Here is an 18,144-nt window from a genome sequence, read left to right on the forward strand (position 1 = left end):
AGGCGGCTATTAAGTGAGCCCTACCCAATTTATGGCCTTTTCCATTCCTGTTGTTAAGCAAATCACTGCAGTTGTTAAGTGAATAATGTGGTCATGAAGTGAATCCAGCTTCCTTCATTGACTTCGCTTACTGGAATCCAAAGGCTCCAGGATGTTGCAACTGTTGTAAATACATGCTGGTTGCTAAACACTCAAATTCTGATCATGTCACTATGGGGATGCTATGTTGGTTGTAAGTGCAAGGACCAGTAAATCACTTTTTTCAACATCCCTGTAATTTTTGAAAGGTCACTAAATAAATGGTTGTAAATTGAGGTGGATAATTGAGTAAGGGTTTTTGATGTCCAATAGCAATGCCCTGATTTATTCACTATGGTCAACAGAGGAATCAGTGCAATGACAAAGAGTAGTGGAGTTAGTGAGGCTCCTTGAAAGATTCCTTTTTTATAGTAAACTTTTCCTAATCCATCACCTTTGGTCATTTTCCATTGTGCCAAAGATCTTTACACAAAGCTTCTGATGTTTCTACTGACCCCTTGTTATTTCTATTGCCCAATCATATGGCAGGGAGTCAAATGCCTTCTTATGCAGGCTACATTCAGGTTGGTTTTTCTCCTCCTCCTGCAGTTTTCCAGAACCACTTTGTTAATTAGATATTTTGTTCCACTGCTGTTTGGGTGATTTCAACTAGAGTGTGTGTTTCCAACTAAAAGCTGTTGGACTGTAATTAGATACCACACCAGTGTCATTGGTAATTTTAATTGCTAATTCAATCCTGATTCAAGGGCAAACAATATTTCATTCATCAACCAAATAAATAAAGTGCAGATTTATTGTGTGTGTGTGTGTGTGTGTGTTGCATTTGTGCTGATAAATAAATAAAGGGAGACCAGTATAGATCTATTTCAAGAGATGTGACACAATACATACATACATACATACATACATACACACACACACATACACACACATACACACACACACACACACATATATACATATATGTTGTATTTGTGCTGATAAATAAATAAATACAACACAAATGTAACAAAGGCACCAGTAAAAATATTGGGTTTCTGTCTGGATGGTCTCTTGTAACGAGCCCATAGACAGAATGGAAGCATTAAGCTTCCTCCCATATTTGGGCATACCAGGGGTTGTGACACTAATTACATATATACATATACATACATACATACATACATACATACATACATACATACATACATATACACACACACACACACACACATACATACATACACACACACATATATACACATATACATACATATACATACATATACATACACATATACTCTCACACACACACATATATATACATGCATACATATACATACATACATGCACGCACATCTTGTAAATAAATATATCTTTCATCTTTATGCAAATAAGGGAGAAAGAAGCCCGCCCTGAGTTAAAAATAGGATGAGATATAATTGTTGAATAGACTATCTGAATGGCATAGAGATCTTTTAAAGGATCATTGTGGAAATGTGTTATGGAGCAGAGGAAGAGGCCTGGTTTTCCCCCCTGTCTTTTTACACATGTTCTGCACTGGGCTTATCCTCAAACACATGATAGCTGTTCTTGTTATATCTGCTCTCCTGCTTCCTTGCGTAATTTACAATTTAACTTTTGGCAGTTCTGCCTCTAAAAGTTTTCTGCAGCACAGTCATAATATTTCCCACGGGCTCTTCTACATGCTCCTCCCTAAGTTATTTTTGTTCTCAGGACTTCCTTATCTATTTTGCAGTGCCTGGCCTTCTGTATTTTCCTGCAATCAATGTTAAATTAAATTCCTCCTTTTGGGCCTCATTGTTTCAGAGGTTGTAATGTACTGTGCAACTTGGATCAGGGGTCCCCAATCTGGGCTTTGGCCTATTCTCAACTGGGCTACGTGAATGTTGGGCCAGTGTGCATGTGTGCAATCCCTCTTGCGTGAGCAGCAAGCACCAGCACTCCCAGCCCCACTCGTGTGAGCAGCAGGAGTCCTTCGGGGTTGGGCGGCCTATAAATTTACTAAATAAATAAATCAATAAATAAGAGTGCACACTCACTGCTCATACAAATGAAGCTGTGTGCGCAGGCACATGCATGGACCTGCCCTCACACAAAACCATCCCCTCTTCACCCCCTCTTCCCTTGTGCCAGGCCGCCAACCTGGAAAGACTGGTGAATGCTGACTCAGATGACATGAAAGCTAAAATGAGATATAAAATTTTTAAAAGTACTTTTTTGAGTCTTGTCCTATTTCCCTACAGGAGGTAAATACTCACCCTTCTACTAGAACATGAAACATTTTGGGAAATATTAAAAGGGCAGAATATTTCCCCCTAAAAGGGAGGAAGAAACTCAGTCCCGCACTCCCACTTTTGCCAATGAGCCATTAAGGCCTGAGGCAGTCTACTCTACATAACAGAGGTAGGATTAACTCTCTACCGATCTCACCACATGGCACCTGGGAAGAAGCAATGCTCAACCAAACTTGGACTCAAAGCACAGCCTACAGAGTTGCCCCTGCATGGCCCCATGGGAGTCTGACAACCAATCAGAATACAAGCTCAAGATCAAAGCCCAGAGAGGGCATAAAACCAGGAACTTTCAGCATCTCTGCCCTTTTTCTTTTTCACCCAACATCTGGAAGCATGTGATCCCCCTTTTCTGTTCAGGAGCTCAAGCCATGTGATCCTGATCACCACTAAACCATCTTTCCAAGCAGCCTCCATGTCTCCAGTGTCTTTTTCCCCACTTGGAACTGAACCCAGATGGACATTTCTTCCAACATCCCAAAGTTTATTCTGATAGAATTGAAGTTTGAGCAAAATCCAGGTTTTATAGAAACATCATACTGTTCAGTGACTTGCAGCCATTCATTTAGCGACTGTTTGAAATTACAATGGCACTGAAAAGGGGGCATATGACTGATTTTGGCATTTATGATCATTGCAGCATCTCCAGCATCATGCGATCAAAATGTAGGCACTTGGTAAAAGGCATGCATTTCCAATGGTTGTCCCAGGATTGCTATTTACAATTTCTTCAGCTGGCTTCTGAAAGCAAAGTCAATGGGGGCTTCACTTAATAACTGCAATGATTCATTCAAGAACCATGGCAAAAAGGTCGTAAACTTAATTATTCATTGCTTAGCAATAAACATCCTAATTCCAAGTGTAGATGTATGTCAAGGACAACCTGTGTTTGCATTTTGATAATTTAGAGATCCCAAGTTGTATCAGGACCATAAATCCCAAATACATCAGAAAATATGTCGATATGCAGCAGTCTTTCCCTCATGTCAGATCACTGCTCTTCCTGTTTAATTTCAATTATATAAGACTAGATACCGTTACAGGTAGTCCCTTACTTATGACCACAATTCAGCCCAATATTTCTGTTGCTAAGCAAGACAGCTGTTAAATGAGTTTTGTCCCATTTTACAACCTTTCTTGCTATCATTTTTAAGTGAATCACTATGGTTGTTAAGAGAATTTGGCTTATCCATTGACTTTGCTTGTCAGAAATTCACAAAAAATAATCATGATTCCCAGCCATCATAAAAATAGTCCTGTTGCCAAGTGTCAAAATTTTGTTTACATGCCCTTAGGGATGCTACAATGGTTGCATATGTGAAAAACAGTCGTAAATCACATTTTTCAGTACTGCTGTAACCGGTCACTAAATAAATTGTTGTAAATTGAGGACTACCTGTATGTAGCACCGGCAACAGCTGTTGGAATGTTTTCAAGAAAGATGTCTTCATTTCTGTCTAAGATTACAGTTATCTGACCCAAATTCAAATAAAAATTAAAAGAGAGCTTGTTGAGATCAGAAGGTGATGAGAAGCAGAAGACAATCTAATAGAGAATATTTTATTTTATGGGATATAGTACCTGATAAAACATATGACAGCAAGAGAAATAAGAACAATAATATGCTGGGACAAGTTTCCCCAGTTTGTTAACAGTGCAATTAGATCCTTTTTATATACCCAGGAGGTAGATAAACCATGGGCCTTACACTGTACTAAGTAATAATGGAATAGGTTTGATGTTGATCTATTATAACATACTGTATGGACCTAGCTATCATTTATATCTTAGCATTATTATTGTAGATCTTCATTAAATTATGGCTGAATAGAATATCTCAGCCAGACTAATGTGTCCTTTCTTCATAGTTACACAGAAACACATCTATTTATAGAACCCCCCCCCCTTTTTTTTTTTACTGGGCATAATATGTACTTCCCCTTTGTCCTCCCCCACTTTTTGTTTTTCTTGACACATGCATGTCTAATGACAGTAACTTCTTCAAAATCCCTCCCTGCCCTTTAAAAATTGATTTGATTACGTGCCAGCAAGTTGGTTCCACTTAGAACCCAGTATGAAGATCTGCCCCAATCCAGGCTTTCAGTCTTCCATTGATAATCCCATCACCACTTTCAATCCATCCACATTACTCCTGGTCATCCTCTTCTTCTGTTTCTTTCCTCCTTTCCAACATTACAGCCTTCTTCAAGAGAATCAGATCTTCACATTGTGTCTCCAAATTAGGATAATTTGAGTCTGGTCATTTCTGGGTTAAGTGAGACTTCTGGATTGATTCATTCAGTGACTCATTTGTTTATTTTCCTGGCTAGCCACATTATTCTCAGGAGGCTTCTTCACACAAGCATCCCAAAAGGATAACTCCCCTTTCTGGCCTGCTTTTTTTTTTAAGTCCAACTTTCGCTTTCCTATAATACCCAGAGGATATTAAGGTTTGCACAGTTCTGATCTTTGCAAGTATAGGCACATCAACATAGTTGAATATTTTTTCCAGTTAAAACAATTATTTAGCAAAGTATGTACTGATCCTTTTGTTGAAAAAGCATTTGTAATTGTATGCTTCTTGCTTGAAATGCTGTTTAAGTATCTGAAAATGAAGGGTGGTTTTGTGATTGTCATGTGCACCAATCAACACAGTCTTAAATGAAGAAGGTGTTTTCATGTTTATCATAAGAATTAATAAATCAGCAAGCGGCTTCATTATTCCAGAGCTGGATTCTCTGAGTAATATTTGCCAATTGTTGATTCATCAGACCCATAAACTGCTTTAAAAAAAAAGTTTGTAGTTGTGAAACAAAAGAAACATTTTCAGAGTCTCTGAGCAATTGAAAAAAGCGAGTTTCTACCCACATCTCCTTAACAACCTCTACCGTTCTTCACTGCTCCAACTGCTAGACACAAGTCTAATCTACCAGGGTTTTCTTCTCTTGTAAAAGAGCTGACATCTAACACATTCAACATTCCTCATCTCTTGGGACAACAGAGTAGAATTCTGGGTAGAAATATTTTTAATTAAGAGAAGGAAAGGATCCCAGCTTGTCCTCGCGCTGTGGCAATACTAGTCTGAGCATAGCAGCCCACCTCTAAGATCACCTCCAAAAGGAACAGAGATGTGCTGCCACCTGGAGCCAGAGGGAGAATCTGTGGAAGAAATGAAGATTGGATAGGTAATGCTGGGGAAAGTAACATATACCCTTGACTTTCTTGCACACTACGGGATCTGCAGCATTTAAACATAATATACGTAGTACACTGAATTCATTAATCGGAATATTTTCTTTAATTAGCAAAAAAAAAAAAGAGAGAGAGAGAGAAATAACTACTAGACCCACATGACTTATTTCCCTGGCAAATGATAAATTTCTAACTCCAGGACTTCCAAACAAGTTTGAACAGGCAGCATCCCTATGGAAACATTTCCTGCTCCATAAATTCCCCTCTCCTGACAACTTACTGTCTCCATGTGGATCCAAGATGCCATCTCTCCGTGAGTTGAGACTCGTGGGGCTTTCCATATTTTCATAGGAATCAGCATCTGCAGTGAGAAAACTTGTTATAGATTAATTGAATTCCCAATCCCAGTTTACGACAATAAGATTTCCGGAACTGGGGAGAGTTGGAGATATCCAAGTGGTTCAGAGTTAGCCATTTTTTTTCTGTCCTGTCTTTAATACTATACTGGGCTTTCCAAGTACAGTGGAATCTCAGTAAAATACTTGACTACTTTAAAACTTGTTGAATTTGGTTCTCGACCCATTTCGAGGTGGAAATGTTGTCCCAATACTCAGCCTCTTTTTGTACTCGATGTGCTGCTATAGGAAGAGGGGGGCAGCTGTGGAGAACAGACAGGAAGTCAGCCATGCTAGGAAGATTGACTTACATTTGTTTAGTGACCATTTGAAGTTATAATGACACTGAAAAAAAGTGTTTTATGAGTGTTTTTCACACTTACAACCTAGGGGTGGGTTCTGCCCGGCTTTACTACCAGTTCGCTCGGTCGTGCGCAAAGTGCACGCGCGAATGTGTAGTTCAATTAAAATTGTTCTGTGCATGCGCAGAACTAAAAAACAAGATGGCGGTGGCAACGGCGGCAATGAGGGAACTAGTTTGGGGGCATGTCAGGCCTGGTTCCAGCGACCCAGGCCGTTGGTTCCAGTGACCCCGGCCACCATACCACTACCAGTTCAGACGAACCAGGCTGAACTGGTAGGAGCCCACCATTATTACAACCATGGCAGCATTCCTCTAGTTTTGTAATCAAAATTTGGATGCTTGGCAACTGGCATGTATTTACGATGGACATTTATGCAATGTCCTGGGGTCATGGGATCACCCTTCGTGACCTTCTGAGAAACCGAGTCAATGGGGAAGCCAGATTCACTTAATAACCATGTTACTAACTTAACAACTGCAATGTTTCACTTAACAACTATGGTAAGAAAGTTTGTAAAATGGGGCAAAACTCATTCAGCAACTGTCTTGCTTAGCTACAGGAATTTTGGGCTCAAATGTGGTTGTAAGTCAAGGACTAGCTGTAAGCTAGAAACTATTGTAAAAAGAAAAGTTCTGTCAGGGAAAAGAGAATCAGCGATAAAAAACATAGACTATATAGAAATTGGAAACAAGCCTCTTTGTTCCATATTTGCTGTCTTGGCCAAGTTCCTATGGAAGGAAGCAACTCTAAAATAAGTATGTTGGGTCAAGGACAAGACTGTTTCCCCCCAACGCCTACATCAGCTATTATTCCTAAATAAGGAAACCAGAAAGATGACATACGTGTGCAATTAGTTTGATAAATGTGCTTGTTTGCATGCAAATGTTTTCTGCTCTTCAAATAAAATATCCTGTGTTCGTAGATCAATAAACCCTCAATGCTCACTACAGCAGCTGTTGGTTTTATTGCATTTGCCAAGCAGAAGATTTTCCTCCATCTGCCACACAATTTTAAATGCAAAAAAAGCTCCTCTTGAGAAAAAAATCACTATGGCTTTGAAAAACGTTTCTCCTTTTCTGCTGCTTGTCCTTAAAATGCAGAAAGAACAGTTCCTGAGTTTTGTTCAAGCATCTACTGGAAGTAACTTTAAATTATTTGAAGATGAAAAATAACTATTTTGTTTATTGGATTTTTATCTTGCCTCTTATTCAAGGGTTCAAGAGGGCATGCAGAGCACTTCCTCTCCAGAGAAAAACAACTCTGTGAGATAGGTTGGGTTGAGAGTGAATAATTGCCTTAAAATCATCTAGCAACCTTTCATAGCTGACGACCTTGGTTTCCTTAATGCTTCAACCGTTATCACAAATCGGACATTGGCTTGTTTGTTAGCAATCCATTCTCACATTCTATGAAAGTAGTCCTTGAAGTTTCTTCTTCTAAGTTCCTACAACTAACTTCCTTCCTAGAGAATCCAGGAGTTTTTATACTCACCCTCTTCATTGCTCGTGTTGGTATGGAGGTAAAACAGTTTGCTTGCAGTGGGACATAAGGATCCATTCATCTCTTCATAGGATTGAGACCCTGATGAACAAAGCAGGAACTTCTCAGAATAGGGCTATGTTAATTACTCCTGATACTATTTATCTGGAAAATACTACCAACCCTTCAGCCATATCTTCATTGTGTCTTGAAGGGAGGTCTCGCAAGCATCCTGTTTAACAGCATCTTGATCCCTTGGTCCAATGGAGGACATCATTTACTATGTTCAGCAGTGCCCCATTCGCAATGGGATTAGGGACAAATTATTTATGGTAGATCAATTCAAAGGCTGGGACCTTGAATTATTGAATTATATTCTTGCAAAATGTTTCTAACTCTTAGCAGTCAGCTTTGCTACTGTTGCTCTGCTGTCATTTAATCCCAAAAATAATTTCTTTTAAAGTAATAAATCTGGCCTCCTTTGTTTTGAGTTCTTTGCATCTAACACTTTTTAATTATTCTATTTTATGCTATTACATTTCAAAAATCAAAAGTTGGAATTAAAAGAATCAAAAGTTGGAATTAAAATTGCTGGGAGAAATATCAACAACCTCAGATATGCAGATGATACCACTATAATAGCAGAAAGTGAAGAGGAACTAAAGAGCCTTTTGATGTGGGTAAAGAAGGAGAGTGCAAAAATTGGCTTGAAACTCAACATTAAGAAAACTTAATCGTGGCATCTGGACCTCTCAATTCCTGGCAAATAGATGGGGAAGAAATGGAGGTGGTGACAGGTTTTATTTCCTGGCTTCCAAGATCACCGCAGATGGGGATTGCAGCCAAGAAATTAAAAGATGCTTGCTCCTGGGGAGGAAAGCTATAGCAAATCTAGACAGCATACTAAAAAGCAGAGACATCACTCTGCCAACAAAAGTTCGTATAGTCGAGGCTATGGTTTTCCCAGTTGCAATGTATGGCTGTGAAAGTTGGACCATAAGAGAGGCTGAGCACCAAAGAATTGAGGCCTTTGAACTATGGTGCTGAAGACTCCTGCGAGTCCCTTGGACTGCAAGGTGATCTAACCGGTCAGTCCTAGAGGAGATCAACCCTGACTGCTCTTTAGAAGGCCAGATCCTGAAGATGAAACTCAAATACGTTGGCCACCTAATGAGAAGGAAGGACTCACTGGAGAAGAGCCTAATGCTGAGAAAGATTGAGGGCAAAAGAAGAATGGGATGACAGAGAATGAGGTGGCTGGATGAAGCCATTGAAGCAGTAGGCGTGAGCTTAAATGGACTCCGGAGGATGGTAGAGGACTGGAAGGCCTGGAGGAATGTTGTCCATGGGGTCACAATGGGTCGGACACGACTTCGCAACTAACAACAACAATGATATTACATTGTTATGACCTATGTTGAGAACAATAAACTTATTTATTGATGTTATCAACAATTCTGCATGGCAACCTAATCTGTTTGTTTTCCAGTTGAGAACATAGTTTCCAAGCAGCCCCAGGGTGTCATTGTCGTACAGGGCAGCAATCAGCCCTTGGAGGGGATGGCCCACGCCAGCTGATGTAGCCATTTGGAGTGGCAATAGAATGAGATTAGAATAAATCAGAGTACAGGTAGTCCTCGACTTATGACCGCAATTGAGTCCCAAATTTCTGTTGCGAAGTGAGATATTTGTTAAATGGGTTTTGCCCCATTTTACAACCTTTCTTGCCACAGTAGTTAAGGGAATCATTGTGGTTGTTAAGTTAGTAACATGGTTGTTAAATGAATCAGATCTCCCCACTCACTTCTCTAATCAGAATGTTGCAAAAGGCAACTTGACCCTGGGATTCTGCAATTGTCATAAATATGAGTCAGATGTTAAACATCTGAATTTTGATCCCATGACTATAGGGATGCTGCAAAGTATGAAATTTGGTCTTATGTCACCTTTTAGTAACTTTGAACTGTTACTAAATGAACTGTTGTAAATCGAGGGCTATCTATAGAGTATCTGCTCCAAAGGATGAAGAAAAGCCTTGGAGAGATGCAAGATGGATGCAGAGTTTCAAAACATGGGAGAAATTCATGTCAACATTAAGAAATGATAAGTGGTTTTTTTTTTTTTTACTTATGGCCACTTGTTTAGCAACTGTTTGAAGTTTATGTGCTGCTAGAAGAAGACGATTTATGACCAGTCCTCAAAGGTACCATTGGTTGAAAGACTCTGTTCCTGCAGCTCAGGAGAGGTGGACACTGTGGGTCACATATTCCTTCGATGTTTCTATGTAATAGAGAATCAGAAAAACCATATTCTGCCAATAATTCCTAGGTATCCTGGCCATTCTGACACTGATCATCTCCAGCGGCTGCTTAAGGATGAACAGTCCATACCCACAGTGCAGGTGGCTGGATTCCGCACAGCAGCACGGAGATTCATCGGAAACAGGTATCTAATACACCATAGTTATGTTATACAACAAATGTAGCAAAACCTTTGCACTGCTTATTCCTTTCCATTTTAGTAAAACTCACAATGGGCCACTCATTTTATAGATTGTAATTGTAGTATAGTTAGACCATATATAGAATAGAATAGAATCAGGGGTGGTTCTGGCAATCACTACTGCCAATTCGCTCATGGATGCGAATAGAATAGAATAGAATAGAATAGAACAGAACAGAATAGAATAGAACAGAATAGAATAGAATAGAATAGAATAGCAGAGTTGGAAGGGACCTTGGAGGTCTTTTAGTCCAACTCCCTGCTCAGGCAGGAAACCCTACACCACTTCAGACAAATGGATATCCAACATCTTCTTTAAAAGGGTTGGAGCGTTCACAACTTCTGGAGGCAAGTTGTTCCACTGATTAATTGTTCTAATTGTCAGGAAATTTTTCCTTAGTTCTAAGTTACTTCTCTCCTTGATTGATTTCCACCCATTTCTTCTTGTTCTACCCTCAGGTGCTTTGGAGAATAGTTCGACTCCCTCTTCTCTGTGGCAGCCCCTGAGATATTGGAACACTGCTATCATGTCTCCCCTAATTCTTCTTTTCATTAGACTAGACATACCCAGTTCCTGCAACCGTTCTTCATATGTTTTAGCCTCCAGTCCCCTAATCATCTTTGTTGCTTTTCTCTGCACTCTTTCTAGAGTCTCCACATTTTTTTTACATTGTAGCAACCAAAACTGGATGCAGTATTCCAAGTGTAGCCTTACCAAAGCATTATAAAGTGGTATTAACACTTCACGTGATCTTGATTCTATCCCTCTGTTTATGCAGCCTAGAACTGTGTTGGCTTTTTTGGCAGCTGCTGCACACTGCTGGCTCATATTTAAATGGTTTTCCACTAGGATTCCAAGATCCCTCTCACAGTTACTACTATTGAGCAAGGTAACACATATACTGTACTTGTGCATTTTGTTTTTCTTGCCTAAATGTAGAACCTTACAATATAATTGACAGATTGAATTTTATCAAAGATTTTAGTTGTTATTTATTATTTTATACTAGAATTTTTAATTGTACATTTAGTGAATGCTTTTATTTGTTTTGGTCTCTGGTCTATTACTGTGATAAACTAGATTGATTGATTGAAAGTCCTCAAACATACAACTATTTTAGCATCTTTTCACAAGCAAAGCCAATGGGGAATCTGGCAGAGAAGTTTGTAAGTCATAGTCATGTGATGTCTCACTTAATGACTGTGGCAAAAAAGACTGTAAAATTGGATGTGGTCCCATGATGCCTCACTTAATACTCACTCAAGAAATTTCCTGGTCTCTGTTTTGATCTTAAAATATGGATTACCTGAATGGGTAATCCATAGTGGGAACAGGGCAAGATTAGATGACATTGGATGATGTATATAAAATACATTATGCTCAGTTTTCTTTCTGTAATGCCTTTACAAATGTAAATGTATTTTTCATTCGCTTCAAATTACATATGTAGGAGGGAAGTTTTAAAAATAAAAAAGATGGTAATGCTATACATCAATCTGGTAGGTAGGAGAAGAGACCCAGGAGAAGTTTGAAGTTTTGTTGTCCATTAAAGTTCTCCTTTTTACTTACCTGTAGAAGGTTCACTGCCTCCATCCTGCCTGTCCTTATGGATATCCAGTGCTAGCTGTAAGCGTAAACCTGGAAGCAGAAATGGATACTAGCAGCTAAATGGCATTTTATACTGTGATTACAGAAATATCATTCATTTAAATCTTAAAACAGAGACTTCCTCCTCTCTAGAAATCTTTATACTGAGCAGCCCAAAGCATCCAAGATTTCCACAAATGAGGTACTATATAAAAAGAATGTATTTAACTAGTTGTGTTCCCCAGAATTGATATAAATAGACTGTCTCTTACACAAGACTTAATATTTAAGTAGTAGCCAGTTTCTAATCATTATATTTTGTGTATTTAATATTGATAAAACCCCATTTGGAATCACTGTGAGATGGTAATTTCAGTTTACCAATTTTATATATATAAGACCCTCTATCTTATTTCACCAGTCTAACAAATCTCAACTTCCAACTGCACTGATTTGATGGTATTTCCTTAAATAAATATGATATAAAATACAGGTAGTACTTGACTTACAGCCACAACTGAGGCTAACATTTCTGTTGTTAAATGAGACATTTGATAAGTGAATTTTGTCCCATTTTATGATCTTTCTTGCCTCAGTTGTTAAGTGAATCATTGCAGTTGGCAAGTTAGTAATCTGGTTGTTAAGTGAATCTGGTTTCCCCGTTGACTTTGCTTGCCAGAAGGTCACAAAAGGGGATCTAATCTATTCTATTCTGTTCTACTCTACCCTACCTACCTTACCCTACCTACTGCCCCACCCTACCCTGCCGTATCCATTGCAGTAATATGGTTAAGTGAAGAAAAGATCATCAATTGGGCATGACTCATTTAGCAAGTGCCTCACTTAGCAATGGAAATATTGGTCCCCTTCTGTTTGTAAGTTAAAGACTATCAGTAATAGTAATAATAAATATGCCTTCTAGAAATAGGTTGGCTTTGCTGACGAAGAAAGATGGAGAAATGTCATACATTTGAGGATAATGAATTCTGGACTTGTAGATTTTTGTTGTTGTTGTTTAGTTTCTATTTTGTACCTGCTATGAGTCGTGCTGCACCAGAGCTCGTAGGACACTCTTCTTCCAAATTTATATAGTTTTCATTGTCTATAATGTAAATACAGTTGATTATCACCAGCAGCCCCATGATTCAATAATTTTGTCAGCATCCTATGGAGTCAGTTTCTGTTTTGAGAATTATCCTATAAGTTCTCATAAGACATCCAAGGTCACTTGATAGTGAGAGGAGTGGCATATAAATTTAATTAATAAATAAAAAATAACTAAAGCCATAAGAAGGAAAAGGAAGGAAAATAATGTTACTGCAGTAACATGATGCATCAAAATCTGCAGCTGCCACAATGAAGTGTTATGAAAACTAGGGGGTCTTTGGTCCCATTGTGGACCCCCAAATGAAGGCTCCTGGGCACAAGGTTTTGCAACCAGTACTAGTGGTAAAGTATCTTTACAATTTTGAAAATCAATACAGTCAATATATTTATTAATTTCAAAATTCTAAGACATCTTTGTTTAAGCTACTTTTGTTTAAAAAATAGTCTGGGTTAGAATAAAAAACAAGAATAGGCATGTTAGACCAGAGGGAAAAATATATCTACAATATGACAATGTGGAATAGAATACAGTACTTCTAGCTGTCTATGAAGATTCTTACCTGTCCAGGTCATAGTTGTATCAAAAGGGTTTTTTATTTTTGATTGATTATTTTTGAGGAAAAAGAAGACATTTTGCTTCTTATCCTGGAAGCTGTATTGGATGGTGTGGGAGATGGAAGGCAGTTATTGACAGTTAAGATTAGTTTGGGGGAATGGTGGTGGTGGGAGAATGAAAAGACTGTGTTTTCTTTTTCCTCAAAAAATTAGTCTAGTTGTCTTTTCAAAAATAAAAACCAGTTTTGATGTACTTCTAGCTGTTCCCAAATAACATAGTGTTGCAGTACATTACACATCACATTACCTCTAGCTCAGTGATTCTCAACCTTGGTCACCTGAAGATGCGTGGACTTCAACTCCCAGAATCCCCCAGCCAGCTCTGCTGGGAATTCTGGGAGTTAAAGTTCACGCATCTTCACGTGGGCCAAGGTTGAGAAGCACTGCTCTAGCTAAAACACCTGGGTATGTGTGAAGATACATTTCAACACATGAAGAACACCAGTTTTGGAAACCTAGTTGGCTTTCATTTATATTTATTATTTCTCAACCTTGGCAATGTTAAGACGTATGGACTTCAACTCCCAGAATTTCCCTATCAGCATGCTGATGTGAGAATTTTGGGAACTGAATTCTCCTCATCTTAAAATTGACAAGTTTTAGAAACCCTGATCGATGCTTGTCTTTTCAACTTCCATATCAAATCCAGACACTACCTTCAGCAATGGGGTCTTGGTCTTGGATCAAATTCTCAAGGACCTGCTCGGTTTTATTGGAGTACCATGAGTCATCTATGGGACGTAAGAAAGCAATAATTAAGAATATTCTACTGACATCTTATCATGTCACCTGCATTCCTCATTCTGTCAAGACACACCCATATATTTCTCAATACCTGAGTTCCCATTGTGAAGATCAAACGTCACCTTGTCCTTGTTATTTTCGTAAATGAGCACATCTATGATAGAAGAAAGAATAGTTGTCATTTTTTATTTTAAAAAAAAGAGGAAGTAAAGGATGGCTGTCATTTCTAATCCACATGCTTTGCATACTGTATGTGAAACATATCTGGGGAAGAAGGGTGGGTCTTTTTTCTGAGATCTTGAGGAGCTGTGGACAACTCTTGTAGCAACAGTTTGAAGAACTTCTCAATTTGTACCTCACCAAGGCACAAATCTGCTCTGGCAACATTTGTTTTCTGTTGTGTCTTTGTGATAAGGCCTTCATCTTATCCACAGTCAATGAATGGGCCGTGCATAAGGCATCTGATGTTAAAATATTATTCCCCTCCCCTCCTTATTCCAACACCAGCTAAGGGTAATTTCAAGGCATGTCAATTCTGTTTTTGTTATCCATTTATTTGGAGGGGAATCAAGCGAATTATTCTCTCAATGATTTGACAGGATAAGGTTGATAAGGAAAGAAAATTTCATCCTGGTGCTTTTCTCATATTTGAAGATAGGTGGATGGTACTGGCAATTTGGTACAAAAGAATGATTGTAAAATGCTATCTCTAAAAATGTTTTGATTATTACATGCCATCAAGTTGATGTCAAATCTTATTGACCATGTAGATACATTTTCTCTAGGACAAATCTGTTTCCAACCTGTTCTTTCAGATCTTCCACATTGTTGTTCGTAATCCTCTTCTCTTTCTTTCCATCTGTCCTAGCATTATACCTCTTTAGAAAGCTAGATCTTTGGTTGCAGTGCCTAATCTAAGTTTAGATATTTGTATAACTGAGAATTCTAGGTTGATTTGTTCAGTAATCCACTGTATGCATGGTCCATTTTGGGAATTCTATAAATTGAAGTCCATAGATCTGGAAGTTTCCAAGCTTGGGTACACTCACACAGACGTGCCAATAGTAGAGACAGCATGATCTGACCACAAGGCATATGGAACACACAATGTATCTAAATTTAGATGAGTGCAAGAGGGTTTTTTTAAGTCAAGATATGTTGGTTGATCATTAGTTCAGAGTAGAGAGCTCAGAGTATAGATCTTCGGCTTCTGACAAGCAAAGTGAATGTGAAAGCCATATTCACTTAACATCCATGTTCAACTTAACAATTGCAGTGATTCACTTAACCATTGTGGCAAGAAAGATTGTAAAATGGAGCAAAATTCACTTAACAAATTTCTTAGAAATTTTGGGCTCAATTGGGGTTGTAAGTCAAGGACTATCTGCCAGATGAATTGGTAGACACTGACGCAGATACTGTATACTCTCTTCCTTTTCCTGAGCATACTTTGGAAAGTTTTAAAATGGCCACATTGCTCCCCTGTCCAGCTTGTTCTGTTCAGACAAGGAGAGTGATATTTCAGATAAAGGAAATGCTGAAGGCATGTAGAAAGAGTTAGGGATTAAAAACTGGTATTATGAATTTTGTCTCCACCTGAACCTGTCATTGAACAACTGGCCTCTGATTTTCAGCACTCTCGTTTTGTGGATAAATATCTGAGAGAGTTTGGTATATAAGTAGTCCTCGGCTTATGACTGTAATTGGGACCTGAATTTTGGTTGATAACCAAGATAGATGTTAAGTGGAGTGATGGGCTGTCTACTAAAACAAAGCAAAGTTATGGCAAATACTTGAAAGGAGACAGGGAAGCCTGTAATTGTGAAGTCTGCCTGGCAAAAACAAATAATTCTTATTCACAGGGAAAGTGAACGAGTAATACAATGCTTATTAGATAACTTCTGGAGCGTTCATCAGCCAAGGCTTAGGGATAGGGACAGCTAGAGGCCAATAGTGCAATTGTTAGATCATTACTAAAACATTTCTTAGATGATTTGTTTGATATCTCCCGCCTTATCCTGCCTTCTGCTTTGGTGAAATTGTATAAGGCTTTCTTAATCCTTTGTTCTGGGTCCTGGCATTTTGCTGGTTGGGGCCCTTTTGTGGATGCGCTTCAATAAAAGGAAACAAAACATGCATGTCTCATGTCTTCATTGGCTTCGGCATCAGGCTCAGATCTGAACTGGGGACAACAATCCAACTTTACAGTTTTGGCTCCAATTGTTAAGTGAATTGTGTGATTGTTGAGCGAATTCTGGCTTCCTTCTGTTGAATTTGCTTGTCATAAGCCATTTGGGAAGGTCACACATGGTGATCACATGACCTAGAGCAGTGATGGCAAAACTTTTTGGCACCGAGTGTCCAAACCGGAACGTGCATGCGCATGGGTCCCGGCCAGCTGATATTCGCACATGCTGGAGCCCCAGAAACCCAAAGACCATGTGGCATGCACACCGGCCAGCTGGTTTTTGGGTTTCTGGGACTCCAGCATGCACAAAGGTCAGCTGGCCAGCAGGCACAAGCGTGTTGGAAACCAGAAAAGCAGCTGGCAATGGCACATGTGTCCACAAAGAGGGCTCTGCATGTCCCCTCTGGTACGCATGCTATAGGTTCGTCATCATGGACCTAGAATCACTGCAACCATCATAAATACATGCTGGTTGCCAAGCGCCCAAATTTTGATCGTATGACTGTGGGGATGCTGCAAAAGTCATATGTATGAGGACCAGTTGTAAGTCACTTTTTCACTGCCATTGCAACCTTGAGTAGTCAGTAACAAATGATTGTATATTGAGGACTACCTGTACAAAATTCAGAATCCCCTCTTTCATACACACACAAGTGAATGTTTAATATTCTCCTTCAGTATTTATTTTCCAGCTACCCTTAAAAGTTATAGTTCTCTTCCCATAAATCCAATAGGGTTTTGCTCCTCCCCAGGTAACATTACTCATTCAAAGAGCTGCTGAAAAATGAGGGTCCAGAGGGGATGTGTACAAGATGGTCAAACAAATCAAGAAGGACATCTGCACCATTGGTGGGTTTCAAAAATGTTTAGAACCTCATCTGTAGGTATGGCCTGCTTTGTGGGAGTGGCTTGCTGGCCATGTGATTGGGTGGGAGTGGCTAGCCAGCCATGTGACTAGGTGGGAGTGGCTTGCCACCATGTGACTGGGTGTGTGTGGCCAACTTGTAAAATGTGGTGACACTCACTTAACAACGCTCTTGCTTAGCAACCAAAATGTTAGCTCAGAAGCTCTGGCATTTGAAGCATGCAAGTCTTAAAGCTGTCAAGTTACAAGACCCTTGCACCCCTAACCCTTTAGGAAAAAAAAACCCAGGGGTGCTCAAACTTGACAGTTTTAAGTCTTGTGGACTTTAACTCCCAGAATTCCTCCTCCAGTCACGTTGGCTCAGGAACTCTGGCATTGAAGGGTGCAAGTCTTAAAGCTGTCAAGTTACAAGACCCTTGCACCCCTAACCCTTTAGAAAAAAAACCCCAGGGATGTTCAAACTGGACAGCTTTAAGACTTGTGGACTTCAACTTCCAGAATTCCTCCTCTCGCTCTTCATCGTGATGATGTGCGGACGGGCGGCGGGAGGGAGCTGGAACCGGTTCTAAATGGCACTGTAGATTTGTGGAACCTCTTCTATAGAAGAGGTTAGAACTGGCAGGAACCGACCCCTGATCTGCACCCTAAGATGGCCTGCATCTTAACTTTTCAAAACTGTCTGCAGTTGCCCTGAGAAGTTCATCAGCTTCCTTCACAAAATGTAGGAAATCAATGAAGCAATCTGATGAGAACTTACATTAAGAAAGCAAA

The 18,144-nt window shown here is 39.3% G+C and overlaps 1 protein-coding gene across 1 annotated transcript in view; it reads right to left on the minus strand.

Annotated features, from left to right (window-relative positions):
* Positions 1-4,261: 4,261 nt before the first annotated feature.
* CD19 (CD19 molecule) overlaps positions 4,262-18,144 on the minus strand; it is a 30,293-nt gene continuing 16,410 nt past the window's right edge. The window contains exons 11-17 of the mRNA XM_087713800.1: positions 14,412-14,474; positions 14,233-14,307; positions 12,888-12,956; positions 11,837-11,905; positions 7,777-7,866; positions 5,806-5,886; positions 4,262-5,492 (exon numbers count right to left, since the gene is read on the minus strand). Of these exons, the coding sequence (XP_087569926.1) occupies positions 5,410-5,492; positions 5,806-5,886; positions 7,777-7,866; positions 11,837-11,905; positions 12,888-12,956; positions 14,233-14,307; positions 14,412-14,474 (530 nt within the window). The 3' untranslated portion in view covers positions 4,262-5,409. The remainder of the gene's footprint in view (positions 5,493-5,805; positions 5,887-7,776; positions 7,867-11,836; positions 11,906-12,887; positions 12,957-14,232; positions 14,308-14,411; positions 14,475-18,144) is intronic.

This window comes from Thamnophis sirtalis, unplaced genomic scaffold (genome assembly GCF_051295495.1).
Source record: "Thamnophis sirtalis isolate CommonGarterSnake01/CBP01778 unplaced genomic scaffold, rThaSir2_p1.2 scaffold_4, whole genome shotgun sequence".
Taxonomy (NCBI): domain Eukaryota; kingdom Metazoa; phylum Chordata; class Lepidosauria; order Squamata; family Natricidae; genus Thamnophis; species Thamnophis sirtalis.